This window comes from Lytechinus pictus, chromosome 10, assembly GCF_037042905.1.
Source record: "Lytechinus pictus isolate F3 Inbred chromosome 10, Lp3.0, whole genome shotgun sequence".
In the NCBI taxonomy this organism is placed as follows: domain Eukaryota; kingdom Metazoa; phylum Echinodermata; class Echinoidea; order Temnopleuroida; family Toxopneustidae; genus Lytechinus; species Lytechinus pictus.
In genome coordinates this window covers 11,345,293-11,362,848 of record NC_087254.1, presented here as the reverse complement: position 1 = coordinate 11,362,848, position 17,556 = coordinate 11,345,293, and the positions used below count along the sequence as shown (strand labels likewise).

The 17,556-nt window shown below is 35.9% G+C and overlaps 1 protein-coding gene across 1 annotated transcript; it reads left to right on the top strand.

Annotated features, from left to right (window-relative positions):
- Nucleotides 1–4,317: 4,317 nt before the first annotated feature.
- On the top strand, nucleotides 4,318–16,674 carry LOC129269836 (protein PERCC1-like). The gene is made up of 2 exons (XM_064105329.1): nucleotides 4,318–4,691; nucleotides 13,398–16,674. Exon 2 carries the CDS (start codon nucleotides 14,027–14,029, stop codon nucleotides 14,990–14,992), a length of 966 nt encoding a protein of 321 aa, XP_063961399.1. The 5' UTR covers nucleotides 4,318–4,691; nucleotides 13,398–14,026; the 3' UTR covers nucleotides 14,993–16,674.
- Nucleotides 16,675–17,556: the final 882 nt, after the last annotated feature.

Sequence of the window (17,556 nt, the reverse complement as noted above, 5' to 3'; positions counted from 1 at the left end):
CGCTCCACCGCCTTCCCCTACTTCACCATCACCAAGAGGTGCAACCTAAACCTTTATGGTTTTATAGGAGAAAGGGGAAAGAGAGTTTCTACCACGAGCTATTAGCTGGATATTGAAGCTAATTGGTACGTTTCACGGTAATGGATCGAGTACTAGCAGGGAAATGTTAAAATTAAATGTTCTAAAAGCTTTTTTTTTTCTTTCGTAGAAGTCCTCTGATGAAACCCCATTTATACTTGAATGCCGCTTGAATGTAAGAACTTTTTTTCTTGTGGCTTTTCGTTACGGCCTTCATCCGCCAATAGCAGAGTGTTGACGGGAGTGTTAACCAACTCAATATTTTTGTTCGTCTTTTTTTTCAAAAAAAAACCTTAAAAGTATAAATATGTAAGGGGAAAAATAATTAGGCCCTACTATGACCGAAATGGTGACCAATAATGAATGATTCTATAGTGAGTCCCGCGGGGGGGCCACTTACATTGACGAGTGGATACCATGCGCGACCAAAAAAACACGTAAAAAGGATGTCTTTTTCAAGATAGGGCACGTTACGTACGTAACGTGATAAGGGTGTCAAAAACACAAAAATATTAAAAAAAGGGTATCTATTTCGCTCAGAAAAATATACGTGTTTAGGGTCAAATATGCGGGGATGATAAAACAAAATCAAAAGGTTTTATAAAGGATGTCCTTTTTGCCCCAACACTACGTGTTCAGAGTCCGATTTGCGCGAGGTGTGATAGGTGTGGCCGTACTAAACCAAAATAATGGTGTGTAAAGGTAAAACCGACGACCGACGGACCCGTGACATAACAATAAAATATCGCTGTACTTGTTTAGGGGTTCATTTCAGGAAATACTTGCCAAGAGTATCGCTTTGTTTCTAATACTTGTTAAGGGGTGCATTTTCAGAATATGGAAAATACATCGCTGTACTTGTTTAGGGGCTCAATTCTGGGAATACTTGCCAATAGTATTTGTTTCCAATACTTGTTAAGGGGTAGGGTTTCGCACGCCAATACTTGTTAAGGGGTGCATTTTCAGATTTTGGAAAATACGTGTTTAGGGTGCTTTTCAAGACCCCGTGGTCGCCCATGGTATCCACTCGTCAATGGAAGTGGCCCCCCCCCCCCCGGGTAGTGAGTATGGGGTGACGATGATTGGCTATTTTGAGGGGCCCATCGTGTTCTCTTCTAGACAACTGAAAGTATCTTTCAAAACCTATTAATTTGATATAATTTTGCTCGTTGGAGACAACGAAAATAAATGTGAGGTTATGATAACGAACTTTTGTAAAACGAATAAAAATTCAACATGAACTCAATAATTCAATAACATAATCTACAATCGAGGTAGGCCCACTTCTCCAAGCCGCAATTGAAGTTGACTAATGTCTATGAAAATAATGAAGCAGTGTGTTCGGATTACCAATGCAAAACAGCTTCCAATATTTTGGATAAACCTACTAGTAAGTTTAGAAAAATTAAATCCTTTTTTTTTTCTTTGTTACTTCTATTGTGTTTAATTGTCACAGTGTAAAGATATGCCAATATAATTATGGTAATAACGATCCAAAGCCAATATAATTATGGTAGATCAAAAGCTCTTCATTTCATTATACTGTATACTCTTTTTGTTTCCAAACATTGGTATACTACGTGTACATCTGCATCTATGGCGATGAATATAATAGGCTTCATCAAATTACAGATTAACATAATCAAACACCTATAATCCGCTATAATGCTTCGGACAACCACCTACCAAAAGTCAACAACAAAATAATGAAAGGCCTTGCTCTCTTTAAAATGCTTATATCTCTCTTTCTATCTCACCTTCTGTGATATATATCTTCGTCACTCACTGTTTTGTCGCCCGTCTCATGTTCTCTCATGTTCTATACTGCATTTATATATTTTTTCATTGCGTTAGTACGTTTTAATCATTAATTATTTTGGGGGAATCTGTGATTACAAGCTATCCTTTCTTAATAAGTTCTTCATATTTCACGTTTACTTGAATTATTTTGCTTATTCATTATTCTCATTATGTTCTTAGACATAGTAGATTGCGAGACAAATGAATACCCTCTAGCGATTATTTCATTCCGCAATAATGAACCTATTTAGTATGTTCTTATCTGTTCAAAATGTACAATATGTATTTTTTGTTGAATGTGAGACAATAAATCTATATCAAATCAAATAATATACCACCAACTACTAACGCTCTCTCCCCTCTTTTCACTGCTCATCTATCTCCATATACCTCCTTTCTCTCTTTCACTCGCTCCTCACTCACACACTCACTGACTCTCTCACACAGTCTCTCTTTCACTATCTCCTGTATCTTTCCTTTTCTCATCTTCACCCTAACCCCCCCCCCCCACACTACCCCACGCACACTCTCTATCACACGCACTTTCTTATCTCTCTTCTTTCTGTTTCTCTCCCATCCTATACCCACAATACCGCTTCTCTTTCTCGCCATTCTTGAATAGCCAATCCCACGGCAAAGCCAAATATTGAACGAAGTCGGTCACCGTTTGAGGTTTTAAACTCTCTCGTCAGATGTAGAAGCGAGTTGAGAAGAAAAGGGCTTAGATGAACAGACAAATTAAATAAAATTGTCAATATTGAGCTTAGGGATTGAGGCAAGCAAGAATCATGGTGCAACTTTCATACAACTTTCTGAAGCCGCTAATCGTATACACAAGTATTTATTTCAATCAATGCACCCCCTCCTCCGCCTCCATCGTTTCTGTGTTGTAGTGTTAATGATCAAGTATAAGCAGTCGACCCATCGCACGGGGATAACCTTTTGATGTCAGCGTTTTAATTTTGTTTGAGAAAACGTTTGGTGGTTTTAATGTGAGGGTTGAATCAAATCCGAAATGTTAACAGAGAGAAAAAGAATGAGTGCGGGATGCCCTTGCTTGACCACTGGTAAAGAGTTTACTTCTTAGAGACATCACATGGTGACCCGAACGCAATAGATGAGATGCCTTAAAGTTGAGTAAGGCCTAAATGAGGGACATAATTTCTTGAAATTTGAAAAAGAAAATTTAATTTTGTGACAATATCCAGCAAATGTTTCATTTTCTAAATTTTTCTCCTTTATTGCTTTCTCGGTCGTGAAACCGTTTTTTTTTTTGGGGGGGGGGGTGGGGGCAACAGCTCCAAGGACCCCCCCCCCATCTGTGCACGATGGAAATAACATATTTTGCGAAAATATGTTCACATTAAGAATGTTGATCATAATTATTGATCAACATAATTTATATCTCGTATAAGAAGATCTACAACTCGCATTGCAGGGGATAGAGTAACGTCGATCTGATGCTACACATTGGCTGCCAGGGGCAAACCTCTGTTTCTGATTTCTGTTTCGAACAATGAAAAATGGATTTTAGGATTTTTCCGACTTTAGCTTATACCAGTTTACAACGTAAAATCATTCACAACTTTATGAAACAAATGAAACACTCTTCTATACACGAGCGGATATGTTCGGTCTTTGATTTATCAAATCTGTCATTACGCTGATAATCAATACGAATAAATAATAATAAGTTTCTGGGAGCAGTATTCTACATTCTTGGCGCACTAAGTAAAATTTCCGATTTCAATCATAAGGATATGATGAATTTATGAAAGACTCACAATCCTATCTTGTTCACCCCCTCCCAAAAGAATGAAAAATTAAAGTGAAATAATCAGGTGATTGCTTATTTAGTTGTTTTGCTTGTTTTTGCTTCAAATCAACTCAATGCTAGGATAGACTTTTGGGCCTCTCATAAATGCCCTCAAGAAGAGTTCGTGAACAAATATAACTTTTAAACTGGTCATGGTCAATGTTTAGATTTTATTATACCTCAACTACAACGGGAAGTTCGCTAAAATTTTATACGGATTTTAATTTAAGCTAATTTTCAATGTACATCACTTTTTTAAATTGAACTTCTTTCCTAATTCACATACTATATATAATGATAAACGAGGAAAAAATGAAGAAGAATAAGAAGATGACCTTTATTATCTTTGAACAGAATGATTTAATACGTCCTATACGGTCAAGAGCGACATCAAACAATAATACGCGGGTTTTCCTAAACATATTTCTGTTTTCGTGTATTTAATAGCCATGAATATATATATTAGAACATTATCCTACTGAATGCGTGTGAAAATTCCTTATAACTGAAAACAGAGAGAAGCGACAATCATATAATTTCTAATATGTTTCATAGCTTATACGTATATTCCCCGCGGCATAACCCGACACGTACTCACCTTTCTCAGATCATTTGATGCTATCACTGCGGCCCCGGGTGCTGGTATACACACTTGAAAGGTGCGCGCGGCGCCACTTTACATAATATTTCATTGGTGTTGGTTGTCGTCTGCTGATAACTCCAAAAGCCATATCTTTCGTCAGTTCCACTGTAGTTCGGGATAATATTACAGTTGCTAAATTAATAAAGATCTACTTCTCCCGGACTAATAACCACTTTTGAAGACTTCCAACTGCCGTTTGGTCAAAATATCCACCGGGACCGATTTAGACACAAGTTTCCGCCGCAACTGAGTCATTAAATCACTTTCGCAAGAGTTGGGCTCCCAGACAACCAGCGGCAGCGCGTGCCGAAGATACGGGGTTGCCGCCCGCCTAGCTTAGGCATTCGAGTTCAGGTATGTGGTCCCTTTGTTTGGATAAGTTTTGTTTTCTGGAGATCATACTTAAAACGGTTTATAAAGCGTGTGACTTTGTTTGTTAGCGGGGGATAATCAAGTTCATAGGAATTTAAGTAACATTTCTCTTAATAACAACTCTCACAATGGCATATCCTAGTTTTGCATGCGTGACGAAGATACACTGCTGGCTGCTTCTACACTGGCCAACATTATAGCATAACATAGAGCGAATTATTTTTATCATTAAAATGAGTGCATTTCTTTCTTTAAAATATGGAGTTTTTTCCACACATGTGTTTTATTATTCAAACCATCTTTGAGAAACACATGCGTTTATATGATATTTTGGGGAGTTCTCGATCATGTCTTTGAAAATCATTGGACAAATCAGTGGCGGATTGCTGGACAAGATATCGAAAAACCGGTCAACCATTAACATTACAGTTGTAAGAGGCCCAAGAGGCTCTCGTATGATTATATATGCTTATATAACTGAATCTATTGACATACTTCTGTACTATTCATCATTTTAATTTACCATATTCTGGAAGGCCTACTATTTGCTGTATTTTGAATGAACTCTTACCATGGAGAAATCCTAAACTCTTTACCAAGGGGCTGGTCCAAATAACCAATTTTTTGGTGAATATGATGGTGTCTTACTTTCTGACAAACGAAAATGTAGTCTACCACACAATTCTGGGTGATATTGACCGTTTTATCGATCGGACAGATATTCACCGACAGAATGGTTACTTTGACCAATCGTTTTTGATAGTGTTCTCTTTCAAAGGGACGAAAATATGATTTCAATTTGATATTGATGTGAATATGTTCGAATTCACATTTAATTTTGTTCTCATTTATAGGTCAATTCTAAATCTTTCATTTGCATCAGGTAATATATTCAGAGCAGTGGCGTGATAATCCAAAAAATTAAGGGGACCAGATACGAGCGATCGGATCGAAGCGAGCGAGCAAAATTTTCGACATTTTCATTACAAAAATAAAGTTTTGTGATAGATTTTGACATATCATATTTCACCATTTTCCCTTTCTCATTTTCCCTTGGTCGTGAAATATCTGGACAGGCAAGTGCCCCAAGCACCCCTTCCCCCCTTTTTGTACGCCACTGATTCAGACATACGAAAGCAAAAAAGGCAAATCTGAGAGATATGTAAAATTGTAGAACTACATTATTATTTACTGACTAATAATATACATGGGATTCAACTACCAAGATTTTTTTGTTGGATAATTATTCTCCCCAGAACATGAAATATTTGATAACTTTATTTACCGTTTAATCCTATTTTTTTCCATATAGCTGTGTGTGTGTAACATTTTAAGAACAAGTCCACCCGAAGTTTATTTGTAGATATAGAGGGGGAATAACACTAAATTGTATCAAATCGTTATGTGAAATAAAAAATACATGCATTTTTAGGCTTATCGTGCACCCTTAAAAGAAATTCAAAAGAAACATCTTATTGGACTCAAATATTTTTAGTTTATATCTTTGAAATTTTCTAATTTGTTATGGATTTCAATTTCTGACAAACAATTTTAAAAAGGATTCTCCACCAGTAATTACACCATGAATATGCCTGTTTTTTATGTTACCCAATAACCATATTGCTTCAAGTACAGCTCGCCCGGATAATAAAAGAAATAAACTATCACCATCCTCCAGCACAATACGACCACTTTGTCAAACACTTTTTATGAAAATGAAGCTACCTGAATTTCAGTTGGATATTTTTACGACGTCCATTTCGCTGGTTGCTATGTTTTGGGGTCCAACGAACAGTTTTGTGTGCATACGAATAAGGGTAAGATGACCATATTTATAAAGATTTAAATTGGGATTCTGTTTTAAAACTCCCGTTTACATAAAAAAAAGGCTACAATATGAGATGATTTTTAATTTCGTGTCTTGGGAAAGGTCATTTAGGCCTACCAAGCAATTAAAAGAAAAACAGTCATAGTATCCTTGTATATTAAACTAATAAATCTACTATGTCTCGTTTCCTAAAATAAGGCGTAATGAGCCTATTTTTTTTAATGTGGCAACATTTCTAAAAAGCTGCGAGCGAGCGAAAAGAGCGAGCACAATTTTTGACCTTATAATACTTAAAAAAATAATTTCTTTGATAGATTTTGACATTATTTATTCAGAAATTTATATCATATTTCACCTTTTTCATTTCCTTTTCTCTTTTTTTTCTGGTCGTAAGATTTTTAGGGTTCATTGGTTCCAAGCCCCCCCCCCCTCGCCCCATCTATACGCCAGTGCCTAAAGTATTAGACATCCTAGTTAAAAATTATATTAGAACTACGATAATAATTGAACCATCAGTCCATGTTTGAGAGAGTCAAATATTCAACCTGAAATAATGAATGAACAAAGATTGGCTTTATTATTTTGTCATGTTATAACTTTAACCGTTATGGTGTAATACTTATAATTCTTTGAGAAAATGTCATTTTTATCTGAAAAAGAGAAAAATACTTATGGAAAATACACATCTAATCTTGCATATGGGATTTGGTGGCTTAATTATCTAATTTGATAAGTCAAACCTATCTCATATTGTATTTTAGCAACTATGGATAGCATGGGCAGGCTCAAATGTAATGAAATGCATTTTTGGGAAATACAATTAAAATATATCTTCACAATCTGCAATTAATAGCTACAATTGAAATTTTGTTCTGGTAACCAAATACCTAAATATGAACTGTCAAAAAAAAGACTAACGAAATATAAAATGAAGAAGGAGAATAGAAGATTAATAATATAGTCAGTGGGCTTATACAATCTACCGTGTTATATTTAAGTTTTAAAAAAATCTACTTTTGACAAATGCTATACATTGACGAATTACGTAAGGGTGTTTTTACAATATTTTCATAAAATAAAACAATTACTTACCTATTCCTGTTTCCGTGTAACAATTTTGTATTTTTTTGGAAAGAGGGTTGCAGATTTTGTGTTTATTTTATTTTGTTTTTGCCTTTATCAATCCCTTCATTATTACCCACTTAGAAAAAAAACAGAAGCCTACATTTCACATAAGCAGCACATTTTGGATGTTATACTGCCCCCTCTCCATAAAAATGTTTACAAATATTCACCCTTCGGGGGTATTTTATGCGCCTGTCTGCATGCTAATGATGGACGTTTGTAATATTGAAAAAAAAATTGTATTAAAAAGGTGAAAATTGAACCTTTAAAAGGGTACCACTGTGAACCTTTAGGGTGCATGATGCAGGGGCGGATCCAGCTTTCGCCAATAGGGGGGGGGGCGATTTTTTTCCACCCATATTTCCCCCGATCGGCCGCTCAAAGTTGATTTTTGTTTGTTTCTTTGATTGAAGGGATATAGTCCTAACAATAACTTCTTAGCTTTATTCTTATAAAACAACAGAACTTTATGAAATAATAACATAAGCCCTATTTAAATAGTGCGAGCGCGAAGCGCGAGCTAATTTTTTTTTTGGAATCTCCATGTATTTTGTCCTGAAAGTTCAACATTCTGGGCAATGTTTGTGATCCTGAACGAAATGCGTATGTAAGTAAATAATTACTGCGAGTGCGAAGCGCGAGCAGAATTTTTAAATAGACGTTCTGGCCTGAGGGACCTGTTAAGGACTAGTTGCAGTTAGCCATGAAGACGATACATATCTCACCGATTAAATAGAACTAATGCGAGCGCGAAGCGCGAGCTGAATTTTTTGACATTCTGACCTAAGAAATGGACATTCTAAGCACTTTTTTGTAATCATGAACGGGATATAACTAAACAATTCAAGCGAGCGCCAAGCGCGTGCGGGAAAAAATGAGATATCAGACCTAAAAACGGGACATTCTATTCATGTTTTGTAAATCATGAAAAGGATGGGCAATTGGGTATCTCCCTACATTAATTTTTGATATGCTGATCTGAAACTGGATAATTGAAGCACGTTAAAATAAAGAAAATTGTGCGTATCTCAACTAAGCATGCGTGTGCGTGTTTTATAGATTAAGACCTAGACTCTGGGCATTCTGAATACATTCTTTTTTATCATGAAAATCAATAAAGCGAGCGCGAAGCGCAATCTGATAATATTTGATATTCCGATCTGAAAAGGGGTCAATTTAAGCGATAGAGGGGCCGGGCCCCCTGGATCCGCCTATGACGATGGAGCTTATTGTTCACCCCTTAATGTGCAATAATCTTTTTAGGGTGAAAAAGTTGCATCCATAATGGAAATTCAAGAGTGAAATTTGAAGGGTGCTTTATATGCCATTTTTCTTATTTTGTGTACTTTTTCTCCAAAAGTTTATATTTTGGTAATTTTTCCCTTTTTGATAAAAAGGTCGATGTTCACGGACCTATTGACGGCCAGCCGTTTCATTCCATCTTTTGTACTTTGATAGTCCCTAGCTAAGATCTCCTCTCAAACGCGCAGGAAACACCATTCTTTACCTAAACGGGTCGCTTCCCACCCCTTCACCCTCTTCAGCCATCATATGTCGAGCTCTCTATAGACATCCTTAATCGTTCTCAATGCCTTGTCTTGTCTGAGCGTAGCAATAATTGAAAGTATTAATAACATCAACGACCCCTCTGCATACAGCGATGAGGCGCACTTAACGCGTTCTTCAACTGCATCTTCGTAAGTAGCGCTTGTCACAAGCGAGTTAATACTATGATTTATTAATCTATCCGCACGGATAATTCGCTTAGTTCTATCGTACTCCTTTTTTCTTCTTTTTTTCATTTGTGTGAGATATGACCCGCCTCCGATAATTGCTTCAAATCTTTCCTTTCGATCAAAGTACATGCATTAAACATGACAGCATCTCAAACAATCCGTTGGATCATTAGTTCCTTTATGACGCCATTTTTAAGTAAAAACGCTCTACGCTACCACGTAAACCGTTTCTTCTTATAGTCCTGACACAATTTTAATATCTTATTTGAATAATTTTTTTAAAGTGTTCTAATATTAAAGGTCAATTCCACCCAAGAAAAAAAAGTTATTTGAATCGATATAAAGCAACCAAACAAGCATAACGCTGCAATTTCATCGAAATCGGGTATAAAATAAGAAAGTTATGACATCGCTTATTTTTCACAAAAGAGTTATCTGCACAACTCGGTGATATTCAAGTGAAAATTGAGAGAGTCGACGATGTCCTTCATGCTAATTCACTATTTCTTTTTGTTTTTTTCATTATTTGAATTATACAATATTTCAATTTCTAAAGATTTGACAAAAAGGACCAACTTGGCTCAACCATAAAATGTTGAAACATTGGTAAATTCAAAATGCTCAGGGAGGAATAAAACTTAGTTTCACTTGACAATGAGGTGTAAATAGACATACAACATATTTCATATTATAAAATACAAAAGAAATAGTGAGTGGGTGATGTCATCAAATCCCTCATTTGCATACCGACCAGGATGTGAATTTGTTTGTGAAATCAAGCGAAACTTTGAAAATGTCAAAACTTTCTTATTTTACATCCGATTTTGATTTTCAGTGTTATGCTAGTGTGATTTTTCTCTATTTATTCAAATAACATTTTATGGGGGGTAGACTTAATATCATATAATGATTCTTTCAAGGTGGCGCTATAAAACAAAATAAGAAATAAAATACTTTTCAATTTGTATATATTTTATTGCATTTTCAACAGAAAAAAGTAAAGTGGTCGAAAATAATTACAATGACATTTGCAAATGAAATTTTTTACAAACGATATAAATTGAGGTATGTACAATATATCATAATAAAGTATATAAGCAAATTATCATAAACTTTATAAAGATCTGAGAAAATGGAGGGATCCATTAAAAAGCAATTGCTTGTAGTGTGTGGACCCGTCTATACGAAAGCTCATCAAGTTTTCCCTGACCTTTAGCAATATATTTCACCATCCTTCTACCCCCCCCCCCTTCTCTTTCTCTGACTCTTTCACTCTTTCCTATATTTTGAAGTACCCACGTATGAGATCAAGTTGATTATACTACAAAGCATAATATTTTGGAAATAAAATGATGACAGTATTATCTAATATCGCGCTAATTTCATTTATCCATTTATAGAGTTATAGTGATAAATAAGTATATTAATTAATTAATTTATTCATTTATTTATTTATTTATTTATTCATTTATTCATTCATTCATTTATTCATTTATTGATTACCTGTGCGGATATTCCGGTTCGGTCATAAAAACTCCCGCTTGTCATAATTTACTTACCGAACTGCCAATTTGAAATTCATATATTCTTAGTGATCTCATTTTTAAAACATCCATAAACTATCTACCTTGTTCGATTTCCTTCAAACCTTCTCCGTTCTGTTTTTCTTATTTATCTCCTAACACACACCATTTTGTGCGGGAGGTTGGATTCCTCTTTAGTCTAGCGTTTCGAAAATACTCGTATCTTTAAAATGGTGCTTTAACATATAAGTTTGGAGAATGCGTTATTCCAAGATATTTTCTATATCAATAAGCATTTGTTGGTGTCCCATAGCTTTGCTTTGGTTTATGTTTAAGTCGATAGGCCTTTTGTAGAAATCCACTGCTCTATAAATACCGAATTCTACATCTGTTTTTAGTTTAAAATTATCATATCATAACATATTTCTATTATAATGCAAAATACGATACTGAAAGACAAAAGTAAAAGTACATGAATCTTTCAATTAAAATTCTGGCACGTTTACTCTTTTTCAATACGAGAATTTTTCTTTCGCATTTTTTTTTTTTTGGGGGGGGGGGTGGGTGCATGGGACTCCGATTATTTTAATACCATGACAACACTTATAAACGTCACAGGTTTTAACGATGAGAATTTGCAACAGTATACCGAGGCAATTTCTCTGAATAGGTGTGCAATTCAATGGCCACATAAAGGTGCAATAAATTGTACCTAAAAACACACATTATGGTAGCAATCCTTCAAATTTCATCCGGCAAAAATTACGACCGCTTGACTGCCGTGCTGTTACGGTATATGTGTTTATTTCATGAGCGTCCGTGCCGGCGTGTTTAATCATCAAGTACTGGTGATATGCCAGCCCTCCAGCTCCCCGTGGACTAAGCGTGTGTTTTCCATCATTCTCGAGAGCTATACAAACACTGCACACAATAGCTGCAGGAAGGAGCTTGATGAAATTTGCCCAAGAAGTAACAATTTTTTTTATGATAACGACTGTGGTTTGCTCCATGTCAGATATTAAAAATAAAAGATAAATGAATTAAAAGTGATAAGCTGGCGTCTGTGTTTTAGCGTCAATGTTGACGAAATGGTCAAGCTGTTTATTGTATAAGATATACTCTGATAATTATACCCGCAGTTTCCTGATCGTTTTACCCCTTTGTCTTTTTCTTTTATACTTCTTCATTTTTCCTTCTTTACTTAAATTGTAAACTCACATTTACTTTTCTTATGAATTCTTCTATTCTTTAAATCTATGGATAACAGTAGAGAGTAGACCGTAGTGAATTATTAATCGTTGAAAGTTGGAAAGACCCTTTTATTGGACATGCTGGACCTTATTATCGTTTTGCCTCGCCAAATCGAATTATTTATTTACTGTAAATAATTATGTTCATTACTACGTATGGTCATAATTGTCTTGACTTATTTGTAATTTTGTGTAGATCATGTTGTTATATTAAATTGTCATTGTTATTGCTGATCGTATAGTAATATTTCTGCAGATGTTTTAATTGTGATTTTTTAGTTATTGTATTATGAAGGACTGCAATGTAAAACAGCCTTTGCGCTGATTGTTTTTGTCCTGTTTACATATATTTCAATGAAAATAAATAAGGAAAACAATATATATTTTTAATTAATTAAAAAAATCACCCACGAAGTAAATATTGGTGCATACATGAAATAACCAAGATTTTTTTTTTGAAAGTTAAAGTGATATCTTGAAAGGAAACCGTTCGATGGTGATTTTACACACACACACACACACACAAACGTTCCACTCACCAGTCATAATACATGTTGCTTAAGCACTAACTCCCACTTCCCTGATACTTTACCTTACTATAAAACAATTATTGTCATTTTCCACGCCCGTTCTCTGAAAACATTTTCATTATTTATTCTAAATTTATCTAGTTAAAATTTGTTACGAAGAAACTTCAGAATCAAAATAGGTATTTGATTCAATCCTGTAGTTTAAGAAATCACTTGTGTTGAATCATTGCTTATAAATTTTGGGAAGGCGCATATGCCAAATGGTGAGCTCACTGGAAATCAGTATAAGCACATTAGAATACGTCATTGCCATCATCATCGTCGTCGTCGTCGATCATCATCATCGTCATCACCATCATCATCATCATCGTCACCATTCATTATCATCATCACCATCATCACCATCATCACCATCACAATTACCATCGCCATCATCACCATCAACACCATCATCATCAACATCATCATCATCGTTACAAATTTTATTACTTATTGCAGGGATTCAACTTTCACGCGCGACAATATCGTGATACTTTGTGTGCCTCTATGATGGCACGTCCTCCGACCCCCGTTGTCTGGGATCTCCGCCCATGGATATAGGCCTACTAATCCATCTGCCTTTTAATGAAAATTAATTCTAAAAAAAGGAAGAAACAACAAATATATTTATTTTTCTCTCTTTTTATCTCGATGCAGATTTCAACTGCAAGAGGATTCCGATATCTTCATTGATCAACCCACCCGAAAATGGAATACCTTCATCTTTTTTATCACCAAATGAGATTATGATCATGAGGAGGTATAGGGGAACGCCCAGGACATTATGACTGCATCATTTAGTGAAAGACTGTCGTCATCTGTTGCCTAGCAACGCAACATCACTTGTCGATCACGTGATTGGGTCGTGTATCTTCTTGAGCATTCACTTGAGGTTCTTAACCGAAACAGTGTTCTCACTTTCGACAAAGGAAAAAAAAGGAAAACACAACATTCGAGGGGAATCACTGAATTCCCGGCAACATATCGAGTGTTGTCACTTTGATCAAGCGTCCGACCAGACACGAATGACAGGTGATGCTGTGGACTGTCTGCCAAGCGGTTCCTGCTCCAAATATGGAATTTAAAAAAAATGAATGATTAATGAGAAAGTTTTAGTGTTTTACATCGAAAGGAACTTCCAATCTTCAGAGCATGAAATAAGCTTGGGGATGTGATCATACTCTATTGTCGGATGTTTTTGTGATATCTGTTTTGCATTTACTTGATCGTGCCATTCTAAAGAACTGCATCTGAATCTGAGTTTTGTTCAAGATTTAATCGCAAATATGGCAATGATGAATTATCAGATGGCCTCGGCCTATCCACACTCAATGCAGAACTACATGGATTACCCCATGCACAACCCACACATTCACACCCCACTCATGCATCCAATCCAAAACCACCACTTTCACCATCCTCCTCAAATCAACAATCAATCCAGTATGCATTTTAGTCAGGATGAATACTATGTTGAGGATAGCGACGACGAATCGAACTTCACTTCGGAAGACTACGAAGATGACCGAATGAGTGATGAGCTCTCCGAGAGGGAGCCGAGCGCCGTCGATCAGTTGTTGGATTTCGCAGAGACGGCAAGTTCAGACATTCAGAAGTTTTTCGGCAAGAAGCGGGTTTTGGACGAACCGGAATTGATTGCGGATTGCAACAAGAAGGTTCGGTTATCAGGACGTGAATTGTACTACGCTGATTTGCTCAGAGTTGCTCAACAAGGCGATTCAGCCGACCCTTGTAAAGACACATCCGAACCGAACCGAATCGTGCGGTACGGAGATGACGAAAGCAGTCCGGATTTAACGGCAACCCTTTCTCCCAAATCAATCGATAGTAATGGTTTGGGTCCCTTGGAAGAACTGTTCAACTACGCAGAAAGGAATATGTGTTACAGTAGTACTATGCTTCCAATGTATGGCTATTCTGCTCAAAACAGTTCATGGATGCCGCCGACAGACAACGCAAACGATTCAACTTTAGGCGGGAAACTTTCCGTTACTCCGTGGCGAAAGCGCGCCATGCCGAAAAGTTTCTTCACCGAGCCCGCGCCATCGTCAGCTTCGCGTGTCGAGGTCGATCAGCGATTCGTAGGGTTGGGCTTACCACTGGACTCGGTGTGTGCTGGATCGGTTGCTAGTAGCAACCACCACGAGGCTCCTGATTTTAGTGATTTAATCGCGACCATGGAGTCCGACGATGATCACGGCTTGCCGAGGGTTACGCCAGTCCATGGCTAACAGTTTTGTGCAGATAATGGTGACAAACTGAAAGAGCTTCGAGACAATCAATGCAATCTCTTTATGTCATTTTCAATATATTTGAGGAAATATATTTTATATCATACCTGACATTTCTAGCTTTATCAGTTTCAAAAAATCTTGTAATCCCGGTGAATCCCGGTGAAAGCACCAACACGAAAATAATTAGACATAATAATTTAGACATGAAACATTTTGGAATGGTGGTCACTTCAGGTACCTCTTGTCTATGGAATACATGTATTAATGTTTTTAGGGGTAGGATATCCTTTTTTAACAATTCAAGTCAACAAAAAAATGGAACTAAACAGCAAAAGACATGATATCTGTCAGCCAGAAAACAAAATAGGCATAAGTCCACTTTCTCATGGAAATGGAAGCACTTGCCCAAAATCAACGACAGTCGATTAACGTGATGTGATTTAAACTTAAAATTTTACTTTTATATACAGATATCCATAATCAGAATTCTATCAGGGTTCTTATCTTTATGTAAAAAAAGAAATATAATTTCGAAGATTTTTGAAATAGTTCTATGGAAATATAAAATGAAACTGTAGGGTGCAGTGGCACTGACTTCAACTGTCGTAGATGGGGTCCTTTCATTTTTCTTCTGCGAACACATTCAAGTTTTCGTCGACGACGAAGAAGCGTCGACATGTATTACCAAGATATCAGTATAATGATATTCCAACAAGATAAAATTGTGTTTCATGTTTCATGGTTAGGTCCAATGAGTTTTGGTGTTAATGTTGAAACCTATTTAGTCTTTGTTTGAATAAAAATACGTAAAGTATCATTTTATATCCAGGGTGCTTAACTATTTAATTTCAAATCTTGCCATTTATTTGTATATTGTTGACATGGTTGATATTAATACGTTTCTGATTTGGTATTATATTCAAATATTGTTCGTATGCTCATTGTCATCTTAGCTCATTGTCGTTGAGAACAGTGATGTGGCTCATTAGTATTTTGCAATATATTAGAACATATAGATGAAATAAAGAAGATATTTCTTTCAAATGCGTTAGTATGATGTGTTACAGTAGTACCGGGTTAAATTAAGAGATATGATTTCATCATCCTAATTACGTTCGTATAATATTCATTTTCATTCATATCTATAACGGTATTTGGTACAAAGTTTAGCAATTTTAAATCTGCCACATATTTTCCTGTTGATATGATTAATAAGCTATATACTTATCCATCAACATTTTAATGAGATTTAGTTGAATGAAGAAATTATTTTAAAAATTGATGAGATATTCATATTGATATTATATTTCTAAAAGAGCTGCTGAACTATCGTAATCTTAATATTTCCTTTCATTTAAACTTTGATTACGCGATGCAACTTATGGTGAACAATCGAACCTAAATTAAACAACTCGTTTATGCAAAGAGTTGAGTGAATAATGTACATTGTGGGAAGCCTTCCAACTGTATGGGTTAAGGTTATAGCCAGGGCTGTGAATGATGGTATGGAAACGATTTCTTTGTGACGTATTCAGCCAACCATACGTCGAAGGGTGACACACTGATGACCGGGCGAGTCCCAGCGATGGGTAAAAGACACCTTTTTTGTTTTTATGGCCTCTCTTTAACAAAAGACATATTATCTTTGATAAAAATATCAACATTGTGTCTCACCATGCAGCACCACAGGTCTCACTGACTGAACTCCTTTCATTTTATAAGTGCGAGACTCTGGGTTTTGAAAGATGTTGAACACGGGGAAGGATGGGGGGAGGGTTGTATTTACAATTTGAGGTGAATTGTAAAGCATTCAATATAGTCTTCTAAATTGTGCGTGTAAATGTTTAAAAATCGTTATACGAATGAAACAAAAGTAAATTGGTTATTATAGGCCTATTGGTAATATCATCATACAAAACTGAAATGTTTTGAACAGGGAATTCATGTCGCCAGAGCGAAAAGGTTTATCTCAAGAAAGAAAAGGAGACATTGGCTTATATACTGTGAAGTACGGAGGGAGGGTAAAGAGTAGGCGGCAGACATAAAGGGAGAAAGAAAATGAAAGAGAGGCTGAGTCAGACACAGAAAGACAGAGACAGGTGATGATGAGAGAGGCATGGATATATAGACAGAAAGAAAATAGGCTGAGTAAGAGAAAGAGAGAGGTGAAGAAATAAAGGCTGATTCAGAGAGAGAGAGGTAAGGTTGAGAGACGGGGTGCACATACAGAAAGAGAGAGCGGGAAGAGAGAAAGAGAAAGAAAGGCAGACAGAGAAGATAGTGATATTTAAAAGTAAGATGAAGAAGATAAGCATTAAGGTAATTACAAGGTAATGTTTTGTATGATGAAAGTATAGGTCTTTACCGGATGTTTAGAATTAAAAGCATATTATAATTTGCATGTATATCAACAATAAATCACCCAAACACGCGTATTCCCTCGAATAAAATTATGTTGATATCACTTGGAGTTAAAAAAAAAATTAATATTAATTCATTACGAACACTCGTCATATATAGATTCAACTAACTTTGTACATGTTATACAGTTGTGCATGCAA

Excerpts from the sequence above, each read along its gene's own strand:
- LOC129269836 (XM_064105329.1), top strand. The coding sequence starts at position 14,027 with ATGGCAATGATGAATTATCAGATGGCCTCGGCCTATCCACACTCAATG.